General features: G+C 33.3%; 1 protein-coding gene across 4 annotated transcripts in view; it reads left to right on the forward strand.

Annotated features, from left to right (window-relative positions):
- The window catches only part of DYNC2H1 (dynein cytoplasmic 2 heavy chain 1), a 143,715-nt gene that overhangs the window by 17,976 nt on the left and 110,056 nt on the right, over positions 1-15,683 (forward strand). For all 4 annotated transcript variants that reach the window (XM_021529338.4, XM_085575766.1, XM_085575767.1 and 1 more), the window contains 22 exons: positions 823-972; positions 1,734-1,939; positions 2,756-2,911; positions 3,003-3,117; positions 3,629-3,799; positions 3,980-4,362; positions 5,113-5,245; positions 5,336-5,453; positions 5,615-5,727; positions 5,817-5,936; positions 6,395-6,545; positions 8,046-8,248; positions 8,711-8,893; positions 9,217-9,399; positions 9,533-9,756; positions 10,296-10,411; positions 11,238-11,437; positions 12,071-12,335; positions 12,669-12,876; positions 13,239-13,368; positions 14,270-14,425; positions 15,029-15,288. In XM_021529338.4, coding sequence (XP_021385013.3) covers positions 823-972; positions 1,734-1,939; positions 2,756-2,911; positions 3,003-3,117; positions 3,629-3,799; positions 3,980-4,362; positions 5,113-5,245; positions 5,336-5,453; positions 5,615-5,727; positions 5,817-5,936; positions 6,395-6,545; positions 8,046-8,248; positions 8,711-8,893; positions 9,217-9,399; positions 9,533-9,756; positions 10,296-10,411; positions 11,238-11,437; positions 12,071-12,335; positions 12,669-12,876; positions 13,239-13,368; positions 14,270-14,425; positions 15,029-15,288 — 3,944 coding nt within the window. The remainder of the gene's footprint in view (positions 1-822; positions 973-1,733; positions 1,940-2,755; positions 2,912-3,002; positions 3,118-3,628; positions 3,800-3,979; positions 4,363-5,112; positions 5,246-5,335; positions 5,454-5,614; positions 5,728-5,816; positions 5,937-6,394; positions 6,546-8,045; positions 8,249-8,710; positions 8,894-9,216; positions 9,400-9,532; positions 9,757-10,295; positions 10,412-11,237; positions 11,438-12,070; positions 12,336-12,668; positions 12,877-13,238; positions 13,369-14,269; positions 14,426-15,028; positions 15,289-15,683) is intronic.

The raw sequence follows: 15,683 nt of genomic DNA on the forward strand, positions 1-15,683 counted from the left end.
ATAAGTCTTTCCTTTCTATTTCATTTTTCTATGTGACCAACAGATTTTTCTAAGTTTTTAAGATCAGAATAAACCATGAATTTACATGATGAAATTGTAATATTACCTTGTATTATCATTTTGTTCTCTGTGACTCATAATATTTATTTTGCTTAGATTAAGCTCACATTTTGGTAAAACTAGCTGTAATAACCCTAAGAAAGCAGTGAAGTCCAGTTTTTATCTTAGGACTCAACTTGTACATGTGAAATTTATTTTTTCACATATGTGTCTCTTCATGGTTATCTACTTGAATTTTGCTTGTCACCAGTATCATCAGTCATTATTTCTTATGTATTCATTCTGCAGTTCTTCACAAGTGAAGTATTTTAATGTCTGAAATAATATAGTATCATCAGTGAACTTTATCGTCTCTCAGACTGGTCTCCTTTTCCAATTATTTTATAAGCACGTTAAGCAGTCCAGAACAGGTACTGAGAAAAAAATTTAACTACATCCCAGCCAAAGCCAACAAACATGTGCACAGATTTATCACATTCTGTTGCTCTCTGCAATATATAAGATGGCACTTACCTTTTTCATAGTTAACATTCACTTCCGTATATCTCATGTTAGATTCAAGGTTTAGAATTTCTCTAAATACCTCAGACACAATTTTTTTCAAATGTTTTAATATTATTCTATTAGCAGTATTAAAAAAGCAGCTGTATATACACTTATTATCTGTGTTACAGAATTGGTGATTCATATGTATTTGCTTTAGATAAACAAAATTTGCTGAATTTTTACATGTACACTTATTTTTGATCTTTCTGATTTTAGATTTTTCTCCTGTTTCAAGAGGCTGAAGATAAAAACAAACTTCTGCGAACTGTGGCTGGTGCAGGTTTGGACAGTATCAGTAACCTAAGAGCTACATGGGATAAATTTGAATTAATGATGGAAAGCCACCAGCTTATGATTGCTGAACAGGTAGCAATGAAAGCTTAAAGTTTTACCTGAAAAAGTTGTAATTATTTTGAATATGTCTGGAACAATACTTTTTTCTTAGATTAAATCCATAAATATTGTCAGTTCAATAATAACATGGGCATTATTGAGTTGAGGGAGATCTGTCTAAGGAAGAATACTTAAACTTTTAAGCAGAAACTGTTAACTTTGAAGTAGTTATTAGGGGAAACTTTCGTTGAACTGATGCTAAAATAAATGAGTTGTAGTTCTGTCTCATGACAACTTTCTGGTGACAGAATTGGCTTAATAAATGCAATGGTTAACAGAAAAGAGGATAACAGTTTAAAGATAGCATTCTTATTTCTTTATCATGATTTTAGTATTGAAGCTTTTTATTTTCTTTTCACTTAACTTTGCTAACCTATGCACAGTCCTGTAATTCCAGTCCATAGGCAAACTACTTAACTCATTTGAAGTTCTACTGAAGATCTCAATTTGCCATACATATAACATTTTTCTATATGCTATAAGAGGCAAGCCTAAGTAGGTAGCATAGGCTGAATAAATAGGTCTCAAGTACTAGCATATTAAAAAAGTAGTGCCCCCTTTAAAAGAAAAACAGAATAAGGAGAATAAAGTTGAACCTTGGGTATTATACAAGAAATTTTTTGAGTTTGATTTTTAATCAAATAGTCATTATCAAGTTTTGAAGTTGATGCTTTGATTTTGAATTTTGCAGATACAAACTATTAAAGAATGTAATTTTGTCTATTGTTTTACAGATGGAAGTGATGAAAGGAAATGTGCTTTCACGTATCAATATATATCTTCAAGATCTGGAAAAATTTAAAGCTCGGTGGGATCAGCTAAAGCCAAGTGATGATGTAATTGAAACAGGTGATCAGGATGTTCTCGAGAAAAGTGCTCAGATGATAAAGGAAAAAAAAAAGGAATTTGATGAACTTAAAACCGTGAAAGAAAAACTCATGTATGTGTGTTTGTTTCCCTGTATACCTTATTCATTAATGTACTGATCTTTTGCAGCAATAGTATCTCAGAAAATGTTTACTAATTTTTATCACAACAGATATTATAAGTAATTTAATTTGTATTACATATTTTTCATTAGCTTTTCAGGGTCCTTTTTGTTGGTTTTTCCTAACATGAATTTCTTAAGCTGAGTTTTTCTAGATGTTTTTTGATAAATAAATTGAGAAATCCTTTAAGGTCTTGCAAAAGAATGTTTGTAGACTAAAGGCTTAATTCTGACTTACAAAATTCTCACTAAGAGAAGGTTTTGGGTATTGGTCCAAAAATAACGTCTTGTAACTTAAGTGGACAGGAGCTCACCTCTCCCAGTAAGTGCTCATTATTGTAGATCTTGAGGATGAAGTTTTCTATTAAACTTCTTACCTTGGTGTGAAAATGATAGTAAATAAAATTAGCATATTCTTTTCACCACCAGGAAGAAATGATCAATTCAAAATTATTTTCTTTCCAGCTTTTATTTTGAGGGCACAAATTCACCTTTCTCATAAATAAAAAAATAAATGAAAGTTTATGGAGAATAATTGTGAATATGAGAGAAGGTTATTGTGTAAAATAGTTATCAGTCATATTTCTTTATTATTTTTATTCAAGAAGGAGATTATAAGGAAAATGCAGTTGGTTGGCAGCAATATTCTTCAATAAAGCCAATGACTTTTCATAAAAAAGTGTGATGATTTCTGTATAGTACTATTTCTTAATCTATAAAAGTACAGTGGAATAATGTAATGCATAATGCAATGATCTTTTTATGCAGTGAAGAATGCCATCATTTTAAATTGGAAGAGCCTGACTTATCATTGTCAGAAGTTGTAAGTCAAGATATTCAGAGTTGTGCAGAAGTCTGGGCACTCTATGAAGAGTTTTATCAAGGTTTTCAGGAAAAAGCCAAAGAAGACTGGATTACTTTTAGGTAAAATTTTATTACTTAATTTTTAATGGGCATACAAGTGTGGTTGTAGTGCTGTGTTGTTATGATCTTTTTATGTTTGATTTTCATGCAGAAGTAAGATATACCTATTTGAGGAATTTTTGTTTAACTGGCATGACAGACTGAGGAAGATGGAAGAACATACTGTAATGACTGTAAAGTTGCAAAAGGAAGTGGACAAATATAAAGTAAGATGCCAATTACCCCGAAAATGTTCAAGGCCAGGTTGGGTAGTGCTTTGAGCAACCTGGTCTAGTGGAAGGTGTCCCTGACCACAGCAGAGGGGTTGGAACAGGTGATCTCTAAAGTAATTTTCAACCCAAAAAATTGTGTGATTCTATGAATTTCAAAAAGGCCTGTGAAACAAAAAATGTTTCAGTATTACTGGATAATGTGCTCTATTCTATATTTCGTTGTTAATTTCTTACAATAAAACCATGTTAATATTTAAAAAAATGTCTTCTGATACTGTTTTGAATATTTCACTTACTTTTGGGAACCTTTAGTTTTCTACAGTAGATTTACAGTGAGTTATCTTCAGAATCTTGTTTCCAAAGTTTAAATTCAGGAACTGGAGAAACTGTACCTCAGTTTAAGAATTTAAATTTTATTTTTGTTTGAATAGCATGTCACTCCATAATCAAAGAGATGCAACTGTCATAATAACCAGATGGATTTATCCATGCATTTTTTCTATAGATGATAATTCCACTCCTAAAATATGTAAGAGGAGAACATCTTTCTTCAGACCATTGGTTGGATCTCTTTCGTCTCCTGGGTCTTCCCCGAGGCACTACACTTGAGGGTTTACTATTTGGAGATCTACTAAAAGTGACAGATGCCATTATAGAAAAAGCAATGGAACTTAAGGTATGAACAATTTTACATTCCGGATCTATGTTTCTTTATGGTTTATTTTATGTAGTATATGTTGTTCCATATGAATATATCTTAAATACTGTAGAAGTGGAATTTGTGTTATGTTTTTGAATGGCGAGTTTATTGCAAGCTCTGTAGTTTCATGTGAGATCTATTCTTGCTTTTGAATAGGATTTGAATTGTCGAGCTCAAGGTGAAATTACAATCAGAGAAGCATTACGTGAGCTTGAGCTCTGGGGAGTTGGAGCTGTCTTTACGTTAACAGATTATGAAGATAGTCAAGGCAAGACTATCAGGCTTATTAAAGACTGGAAGGACACAGTCAATCAAGTTGGAGATCATCGCTGTCTTCTACAGTCTCTTAAGGACTCTCCATATTACAAAGGTTTTGAAGATAAAGTATCCATCTGGGAAAAAAAACTAGCTGACTTGGATGAATACCTGCAGAATTTAAACCAAATTCAAAGGAAGTGGGTCTATTTGGAACCCATATTTGGACGTGGAGCTCTACCCAAAGAACAAGCTCGTTTTAACAAAGTTGATGAAAACTTTAGGTTAGTGCTATGGAATGCAACATACCTTTTGTAGTATCTTTCACATGTAGTCTGGAACATTCTTCATAGTGAAAATATATGGAACAATTGGCATACGTATGAACAAGAAGGTCAGTGGCAGGAATTCAGAACGCATATATGTGTGATGGCAACATATATCTGAATAAAGCTGGTAATATTTTCATTTAATGGGGCACATGCGAAGTAAGGAATCGTGAATCATTAAAGATTCTGAGTAAGGCAGGCAAACACAAGGTCTTAGCAGCAGAAGTAGAGGGGATGAAATTGTTTTTTTCAAGAATCATGTTGAAGACTATCACTTTGTTCACTAAGAAAGTACACACAGAGTTTTGGGGGAAGCAGATTATTTATTTGTTCCAAACAAATGAAAAGAAAAAAAGGAGTAGGTTTTAGAAATTTGGACAGATATGTACCATTATCTGTCTTATGGACAGATATGTACCATTATCTGTCTTGGCTTGAATTGAAATGACTTAAATGGAAATAAAAGTCAAGAATTTAATTTTCTTGGTTATAGGTAGAGAACTTTTAGCAAGAAACTGTTGTTCTTAAATTACATTGGAGTGACATTGAGGTAAATTCTGAAATGTTTCATCATTAGTACTGAAACCTAAAGGTTATATATTGGCTGTTTATATTATTTGTCTGTGTGTTAATTTTTATTTATTTATTTTGATATATGTTTTAAATTAAAATTATAATGAATTTTTGATTTTTTTTTCTGTCAAGATCCATTATGTCAGATATTAAGAGTGACAATCGGATAACATCACTGAATGCCCGGGCAGGAATAAAAAATACCTTAACTACCATACTTGACCAGCTTCAGAGGTGTCAGAAATCTCTGAATGAGTTTTTGGAGGTACAGTGAACATTAATAAATTTTTTTATAAAGAAAGACAGTAAGCTTGGGTTTAAATCAACAAAATTGAATTATTCTGTTTTTATATAGGAAAAGCGCTCAGCATTTCCAAGATTTTATTTTGTTGGAGATGATGACTTATTAGAAATTTTAGGACAGTCCATGAATCCTCTGGTTATCCAGTCTCATCTTAAGAAACTTTTTGCTGGTAATGCATTAATCTTTATTTGTGAAATTTACTTATTTAGAGATAAGCCTCTTTGAAGCCAAATAATATGTTGCAGTTCCTCTCTTTCCATGACTAGACACTTAGTAATTAACGTTTGACTTTGAGAATATATAACTTCATTGATATTTTCTGATTAATAGGCATTAATAGTGTGAGCTTTGATGAAGAATTTAAATACATACTTGCCATGAAGTCTGTAGAAGGAGAAACTGTGCCACTTAGAAATAAAGTTCTTCTATCAAATGATGTGGAGGTAAGAAAAATTGTATCCTAGTCTAGTTCAAACATAATTGAGTTATTAATTTCTAATATAATTTTGAGGTATTTTTGTCTCTTTGTAAGGTGTGGCTAAACAGTTTGGCTTTGGAGATGAAGGAGACCCTGAAAAAAATGTTAATTGACTGTGTTGATGCTGGAAAAAAATCGCAAGGTTCAATTGATCCATCACTCTTTCCTTCCCAGGTAGTAGTTGATCCAGTAGTGCCACTGTGTAGTCTTAAAAATACCAAATAAGTTATTGTTTTTAGTTTCATGAAGAACTATACATTTAGATTTGGAAGAAAATAACCCGAATCATATCTGTTTTACTCACTGATCATGTAGAGAAGTTCTTAAAAATATGTGTGCTTATGAAATTCCTTTGCAAACATTTGAAGTATTCAGGTCTTTTGACATACCACTTAATGGAAAAGACTTGCTGTATTAGATTACATTGCAAGTTTTGGCAAAATTTTGCCATGTTTTTAGATGGCTTTATTTGTTCTTAGGATCATAGCAAATGTAGATCTTTGTTTAAAAATTATACAATAAAATATTTAAAATGTCAGACATAATAAGCAATTGCAAATTAATTGAAAAACTAGTTTCTTTCTTATGTGTTCAATATTTATAGAATATAATCTGAACTTTCTCTTCCAAAGATTCTTTCCTTGGCAGAACAAATTCTGTTCACTGAAGATGTTGAAAGTGCTATCAAAACCCATAATCTGCAACAATTAGAATTAGAACTCATGGCTAAACTGGACCATTATACTAGCATTGGTAGTGGCATAGAAGATACTGGGAGTACAGGTATAAAAATAATTAAGATATAATTCCTTATCATGATTGCAGTTGTGTAGTATTTTACATTGTTTATTTAAACAGGAAATTATATAAATCCATCTCAATTTGAGTTCACAAAGATGAGTTGCATAAAGTCACTTACCTATTACAGCCAAGATTAGAGTAATTAATATTTCAAAGTAAACAAAACGATTTTTATATATATCTTAGAAACCATCTTGGAGTTGCCTTTTTTATCTTTTCTTACTTGTTTTAGCAAGTTTCTATCTTTTAGCTTATGCATCTGCTGTTTCACAGGAAGTAGGTAAACCACAGTTCAGGTACATTGTGTCAAGCCAGTATATTCTGTACAGCTGTGCAGGTGATTCTCTTCTTTTATATTAGACATACACATCTGCCTCTGAACTAATAATTTTGAGTACTTTTGAGGCAAAATAAGGTAGTTTTTGTCAAGACATGATTGTTCTGAATCTTACATAGTCCGAATGGGTTAGAGTAAGTATGCCTCTGAGTGCTTTTTTCTTTTTTTTGATTAGAGGTGGGGCTTTGAGTGACTATTTCAGATAAAAGTCTACACTGTAGGTTAGGTGATATGGCTTTTATTTTAGGTATAAAAAGACTCAATATATAGTTGATAAACTTCCACCACATTTTTATAGATGCTTCCTTGCATTAAATTCTCTCTTACAATTTGTGAACTGTAAACATCTGATACATTAATTAGAAGCAGGATTCATATCACCTACCTCCCGAAGTCTGTGTGTTTCTTTATCTGAGCTCCTGTTCTGTGCTCTTTCTCTAGCTCTTTGAGAAATTTCCTCAGTTACAGAGAAGTGTTCATTTAATCTATTGTATAATGCATTATGTTTATGTTTAGTTTGAAAAACAGGTGGGATTTTGAAGTGAGTTGTGATTATTCTCACTTACTTTGCTTTAATTCCCATTATGGAATGATATAAAACACACAAACTAGATTTCTTTCAATGAAACCAAAATAAACAATATAAGAGTATGCTTAATGTGCCCAATCTGTTAATGAACTTTCACTCCACATCAACATAATTATTCTAAGTAAAATCTCCAGAGTGTGTGTAGTATGGTTTTCAGCTGCTCAACAGCAGGTTGGGGCACATTGATTGCTGAAGTGGAGATGGCTATTAACACTCTTGGCATAAATTGCTTTGCAGAAAAGCTTCTCCCTCTCCTTTTTCCTCTCCCCTCTTTTTCCCCCTCTTCCTGTGTCTCAAACCCCAACTCCCCCCTCCCCACATGGAGAGGCGGACAAAGTCACATCAAAATGACTAAAGTTACATGATTTACATGGTTTGTCAGGATCAATTATTTCACGCTGCTTGCTTTAGTAAATAAAAAACCTTTATATAATTCAAACAAGATCTAAATAAAATCTGCTGATAATAGAAAGCAGCACAATGAACTTGTGAGTGGGTAACGTGTCTTCCTTGCTATACTAGAGTGATTTTTTTCTTTTGGTGTGATTATTTGCAGAATCTGGAATCCTTGAGCTCAAGCTTAAAGCTCTGATTCTTGATATCATTCATAATATTGATGTGGTGAAACAACTGAATCAAGCTGAGGTTCACAATGTTGAAGACTGGGCTTGGAAGAAGCAGCTGAGATTTTATATGAATGACCAAAAATGTTATGTTCAGATGGTTGATGCTGAACTCCAATATACTTATGAATATCAGGTGTGGTATTTTTACATAGTGGCTTTTATATATGAGTCAAGCACTTCCTCATTTCATATATGCTGCTGATTGTCTCCTAACTGTTGTCTTTTTTCTAAACCTTGTTATGTCCTTAACATGCTATTTCTTAGATAATATTAAAAGATAGGGTAATAATTTTAATTATTGATGTTGATGGGGTAAATATAAATTGTATCAAATTATCATATACATATTTTTAATATGCTTGGTTTTATATATCTGAGAGCAGTTTTATCTGTAGTTGTGAAAAAAAAATGAACAATACATTAGCATTTGATATAAAACCAGGACAGCTTTGTAAACAAATTCATATTCTTAATGAGACAGAAATTTTGCCTTTTGCTTTATATTACCAAGTTAATTACTTATGAAAAAATTAAAGTAATTAACTTGCCAGTATTTTCTGTTTACCAATCAACGTAATTTCTTTTGTTTCTGCAGGGGATTTCCCCGAAACTTGTTTATACACCTTTGACAGATAAGTGTTACCTAACTCTTACTCAGGCCATGAAGATGGGCCTTGGAGGAAATCCCTATGGTCCAGCTGGAACTGGGAAGACAGAATCAGTAAAAGCCTTGGGTGGGATTCTTGGAAGACAAGTATTAGTCTTTAACTGTGATGAGGTAAATATGATTTTGTTTAATTTAGGAAATGGATATCTATACCCATACTTCATGAAACAATATTATATTCCAGAAATAATATTAAAATTATAATATTAAGTTTTATTATTACTATAATTGTTATTATTATTAGTAATAGTAGTTGTCATAGTTGTAGTAGTAGTAGTTGTATTGAAATTATTATGTAAATTATTCTCATTATTTGTCAGTTGCCATTAGAAATTTGTGGATATTTTCAAGGACCTGGTTTTTGGTGGATGGGAAGACATTCTTTTATATTTTCTTGGTATTTGAATTTTGACAACATTCTTTTCAATTTCAAGGGCATTGATGTGAAGTCAATGGGACGCATATTTGTGGGCTTAGTGAAGTGTGGTGCCTGGGGATGTTTTGATGAATTCAATAGGCTTGAGGAAGCTGTATTGTCTGCAGTATCCATGCAGGTTCAGACAATTCAACATGCATTGAAGAAACACAGTCCTGTATGTGAGATGCTTGGCAAAAAGGTACAACAAAACTTAATTTTTTCACATTGGCCACACTTAAAAACTGACTACTGTAAGAAAACATAGTCCACCCAGCATTTCTCAATACTGTTTCACCTGACAATATATCATTACAATGCACTTCTAATGCTAGGTTGAAATGGATCCTAATTCTGGAATTTTTATCACTCTGAATCCTGCTGGAAAAGGTTATGGAGGAAGACAAAAACTGCCTGATAACCTCAAGCAGCTTTTCAGGCCAGTTGCTATGACTCATCCAGACAATGAACTCATTGCGGAAGTTATTTTGTATTCAGAAGGCTTTAAGGATGCTAAAATACTGGGTAGAAAATTAGTGGCTATTTTTAATCTAGCAAGGTAAGCTTTCATCCCCCCACCTCTCCCCTCCTTGGTACCTTTCTAATTTTTTTCCCTTGTAACTCTTAAATCTAAGTGGTTTACCATGCAAATCTCTGTATAGATACTTTTAACTTACAAAGTTGAAATGTGGCAATATGCTGGGAGGTCGAGATGTGTAAATATCTTTAATTCAGTTACAATCTCAAGGGAGCAAATTGCTGTTCCCCCAGTATCTCACTAAATATAAATGTGAGCATATAAATGCTGACAAGCATTGTGTTGTATTGAACCCTTAAAATTGTTGAAATGCAAGTGACTGTTTGGTTAAAACTATGTTCATTAGAGGGTACAAAGATCAGATGTTATAGTGAACGCTCTTAGAGTCAAGAATAAATACTCTGAAAGTTCTGGTGTTATTGCTGTATTTCTGAAATGCATTTCAGATGACACTACAAATATGTGCCAGTGACCAAACCACATTTTTATAAATGTGTTCATTCACCAACCCAAAATTGGGTTATTAGAGCTTATTACAATATTGTTGTTTTTAAATTTAGGGAACTTCTGACACCACAGCAGCACTATGATTGGGGTTTACGAGCACTGAAGACTGTTTTGAGAGGCTGTGGCAGTCTTCTTCATCAGCTGAAGAAAAGCAATGCAAAGCAAGAAGGTAAGACTGACCATACCAAACTTTTGATTCTTTAGAATCTTATGCAAATATAATTCACTCCAGCTTTCTTGTTCACTGGAGTTTTAAAAAACCGTGGCTTTTATCTATAGGCAATTTAGGAAATAATAAAATATCTATGAAAGCCCATCTTCACTAGGAGATCACAAAAGATTTGTCGTATTCTAGATTGAGTTTTTATATGATGATAAGAACACAGATTACAGACTTCATTTGGGAAATGATTCCCAAAGTCTTGTTTTCACTTATCTTAGGACAGGAAAGTTGATCTTTTGATGCTCTTAGTATTCATTAGTTATCATTCATTTTGACTCTGAGTTTTGCAAAAATTGTCACATGGCACTAGATTCAGATTGGTAGACAGAGACAAATATAAGGATATGTAGGAATGATAGAAATATATTGGACTAGACAGAATCACTGCATTTTTTAAAGATTTTTTTAAAGTTATTGTTGTTTAGGTGTTAAATGAGAGGGAATTAAAGAATGTGGAATGGATGAGCATTTCACATCTTTAGAAGACAGCTACTGGTTTCTGTTTGCTTAACCAGCATGTGTCTGAAAGTTTACAGATTTTGACATAACAAATGGTCTGCATCTGACCAGCATCATAACCACCTCATATCTGTATAGAATGTATTTGTGGGCGTATGTCGTACGTACAGGAAGTATGCCTGACTATCCCTAGTTCCCAAGTAGAATGGTACATGAACTGGAATTCTGGAATCTATGCTCCAATTCTACTTTCAATGTATGAGCAGTGTTGACACAGCTTAAACTGATCTGTTTTCTTTGTTTTTCTTTCCAGTTAATGAAAGTTACATAGTGGTTCAAGCTTTGCGACTGAACACCACATCAAAGCTTACATTTGCAGACTGCACTCGTTTTGATGAGCTGGTTAAAGATGTATTTCCTGGCACTGATTTTAAAGATGTGGAATATGCTGAGTTAACTGCAGCTTTACAACAAGTCTTTGAGGAAGCAAACTTGGAAGTTATAAGCACACAGGTAAGTATCTACTACAGCAACAAAACAGTATTATTCTGAATTAGAAGTGATTCATATTGCATTCATTTAACTAATTTCTGTTTTCTTTTGAAAAATCTTTTATAAAAAAGTGAGCCTAACTGGTTGTTAGATTCTAATCACATGTATACAAAGATTAGATGCGTGTTTGAAGCACTGTAGATCAGTTATGTAACTGAAAGAAAAATAATGCAAGGAAAATTAAGATGTGAACATGTGACACACAGTTTCATTCAAGCCAGATAGAAACACCAGTGAGTATTTTGGATAGTGAAAGAATGAAATATGTGGATATTTGATTTTTGCAAGCAGTTCTCTGCCTTGTTTTTATTTATTGTAGAACTGGATGAAGTTTTCTGACTGAAGATTTGTTAAACTCTCATTAAAAATGTCTGAAGATAGCTATTACTTTTGTATTAGTAATTTAGTGAAATGCTTCTAAACTTTATAAACTTTAGTATCATAATTCTAAATGTATCTGCTATTATCTATTATTTAAAAAACCAAAATTATAGAAAGTGTCTGCATGCAAAGCAAATCTCAGAAATACTGTAAAGGAACATGTTTCATTTGTCTTTACAGTTTCACATAGCCATTATCTCTTTCACTGTCTAGATCAAGAAGGCTTTGGAGTTATATGAACAATTGCGTCAAAGAATGGGTGTGGTTATCGTAGGTCCCAGTGGTGGAGGTAAATCAACGCTCTGGCGGATGTTAAAGACAGCCCTTGGGAAAACTGGCAAAGTAGTGAAGCAGTACACAATGAATCCCAAAGCCATGCCTCGGCATCAGCTGCTGGGCCGTATTGACGTAGATACCAGGGAATGGTCTGATGGAGTGCTTACAAACAGTGCTCGGCAAGTGGTGCGAGAGCCCCGAGGTATGTCTGAGAGGGACTTGCAGATGTTTCACCGAAATTACTGAAATAATTTGTTTTCAAGTACTTCTTTATATTGTGTTGTTGTTTGTGGATAGTGTAAGGCAAGAAAAACTTCTGGTAACAATTGTAGCCCAATGCCTCAGTACATTCTTTACAATTTTTGTTATGAGAAAGCAGAAATAGGCAGCAGAAGGTAAAGCATGTGAGGACTGTCTTCATAGAACTGTAAGTTGTAATGAAGAAAGCATAATAAATAACATTAAGATAGAAAGGGGTGATATTTTTGAGCTGTTTTTCTTGGGTTTGATATTTCATTTTTCTGTCTGGAAATAGATATTACTTCATGGATAATTTGTGATGGTGATATTGATCCTGAATGGATTGAATCTTTGAATTCTGTTTTGGATGACAACAAATTGTTGACTATGCCCAGTGGAGAAAGAATTCAGTTTGGTTCAAATGTTAACTTTATATTTGAAACTCATGACCTTAGCTGTGCCTCTCCTGCTACAATATCTCGAATGGGAATGATCTTTCTGAGGTAAGCCATAAGAGTATTACATACTTTTAAAGTAAGCAAATATATACTAACTTTCCTTGAAAAGTATTCTCAAGTGGAGGGAGAAGTTGTTTAGTTCCTTACACTTAGGAAGCCAATCACTGGGGAAGTTCCTTTAGATTGCATATCCCTTCTTTGGTGTTTGTTATAAACTTTTGACTGAAATACCTCAGATTTTTTCTAAAAGATACTGTGAATTCTTTACTGAAGAGCCCAAATATTGGTTAGAAATTGTTAAAGTATTTTACCAGACTTTTTCTGGAATTTTGTTGTTCCTTTAAAACAGTCTATTTAAAGACATTGGTGTCTATTATTTATCTGAATCTTGTTTTGATTTGACTTAGTGATGAAGATACAGATCTTAATGCTCTAATAAAATCTTGGCTAAGAAGTCAGCCTGAAGAATGCCGATACAACCTTGAAAATTGGATTGGGGACTATTTTGAAAAGGCTTTAGACTGGGTTGTAAAGAAGGTTAGTAAGTGAATATTTAATCAAATTTCAGCTTCTATTAAGTATGATCCATTTTTTAAGTTTAACACTGAACAGATCATTCAGGTTAATTTTTGAACTGTAATTAAAAAAAAAAATCTCAGCACTTTTTGGATAGAATTATAGAAATGTAGAATATAATGAGTTGGAAGGGATCCACAGGGATCACTGAAGTCCAATTCCTGGCCCTGCACAGGACCACCCCAAGAATCAAACCATGCACCTGCAAGCATTGTCCAAACCCTTCCTGTACTCTGGCAGGCTTGGTGCTGTGACCCCATTAATGCTGCTTCCCAGACTTCTCTTCTGGAGAAGTTGAATTTGCAGTGATCAAGTAGCTTATGTGCTGAAAATACTTTTTAGGAGACTTCTCCACTGCTGTGGCCAGTGTGCTAGTGTTTAAGAGACATGCATTATCTCCTTCTGTGGAACATACATGGTCCTGTTGTGTTCTAATTATTTTTCCTCCTAGTTCTTTTACCCATGGCATTTTTTAAACTTTTAAAGTATCTAAGTAAAAGCCATGGCATTGTTCCTGAGGCTGCAAAGTCCCTTTTGTGCAAAGAGCAAAATCTGTAAATAATTTGTTCAAAAAGAAGATTTCCAGTGTACAGTTAGGTTTATTCCTTATAGATTCTCAAAATCTGTGAGGGAAGTTCTGATTGCTTATCCTAAATTGCATTAACCCATAGTCTGGAATTCAAACCACAAAATCAATGCTTAGAAATTAATGTCAAGTGAATTTTCTAGAACAATAGCAGTGTTGAAATCTTTCCTCATTTGTGTAAATGTCAAAAGGCCATGAATAATAAAAGCATGCTAGCAACACATCACATTTATATTGAGAAATATATTAAAATCTACTACAAATTGCAATTTACAGAATGACTTTGTAGTGGAAACAAGTTTGGTTGGAACTGTGATGAATGGACTGTCTCATCTTAATGGAAGTACTGATCATGGACAGTTTATTATTAACTTGTTACATGGTCTTGGTGGCAATCTCAACATGAAGTCACGACAAGAATTTGCAAAAGAGGTAATCTCTGTGCTCTAATTGGATTTTGATTTGTGTAATATGTAGGGGTATAGTTGAGAAGTGAAGGAATGTTTTATGTGCCACTGGTACATTGCATCCATCCCAGATAGCAATCTTTTGGTCCTGAACCAAGAGGTAGTGAAATGCCCTTGTTCATACTGCTTAGTTCCAGGACCCACTGCAGCAGATTGTGTTTGTCTATATGAATTGAATATGTAATTCAGATTTATTTTTGTGTTTTTTTTTTTTTTTTCTCTTGGGAATACTTTGCATCTCATTAGAGAGGAATTCTTAGGTATTCTTCTCATTAGGATGCCTAATATAAAAAAAATTAAAGCTTTTCTAAATACAATTTAATTTAATTTCTTTATATTATGAAAAATGGAAGAGTAATATATTATTGTTTAGTTAAGGACTTGATCATAAAGAATATGCCTGATATGATTTAATTTTCAAAGGCAGCCTCAAATTATCAAATCTGAGAATTAGATGTGTGATTTTATATAAGTATTATTTGAACATTCTTTAGACTAGCTTGAAATGGTAGATCTTGTTGTTAGGAGTATGGATTTAACTGAAGCTTTATTTTCATTTTTTTTTAAGATCTTCAGTTGGGCACAAGAGTCTCCTCCTGATCCAAGGAAGCCCCTGGACACATATTATGACACTGACACTGGAGAGCTAATGCTGTATCAGCTGAAAAAAACTCAAAATCTAACAGCTGATGACTTCAGTAATCTCCAAACACTTCCTGTCATCCAAACCCCTGACATGCAGAGAGGTTTAGATTACTTTAGACCATGGCTAGACATTAATAATAAGCAGCCATTTCTTCTTGTGGGTCCTGAAGGATGTGGAAAGGGGTAAAAATTAGTTACTACTTTATAGTAAAATATACTTCTAGTTGTTTGACAGAATTTGTAATTTTTTAAATAATGCTTTTGTCATATGACTTTCTGAAAGAATGTGACTTGTTTAGGTCATTAACTAAACAAACCTTATGTAGTGGCAAATAAGTAAATTTTTATGAAGTTTTACAGGGAGAGTTCAGACTGTCACTATTCATCTAAGATATCTGAATGTAGCTTTCAGATATGAAACAGGATCTTTGGAAAACCTACTGTCATGGAGCAACAGCTTAGAGGCACATGAGATCCAGTCATATTTCAAAGGGCTCTAGACTCAATTTAGCACATCCTGTTGCCTTTACTAGATTCCTTGTTTACATGGTTTGGGTCACTAAACCAAGGTATCAGCT

Source organism: Lonchura striata, chromosome 1 (genome assembly GCF_050655825.1).
Source record: "Lonchura striata isolate lonStrDom1 chromosome 1, ASM5065582v1, whole genome shotgun sequence".
In the NCBI taxonomy this organism is placed as follows: domain Eukaryota; kingdom Metazoa; phylum Chordata; class Aves; order Passeriformes; family Estrildidae; genus Lonchura; species Lonchura striata.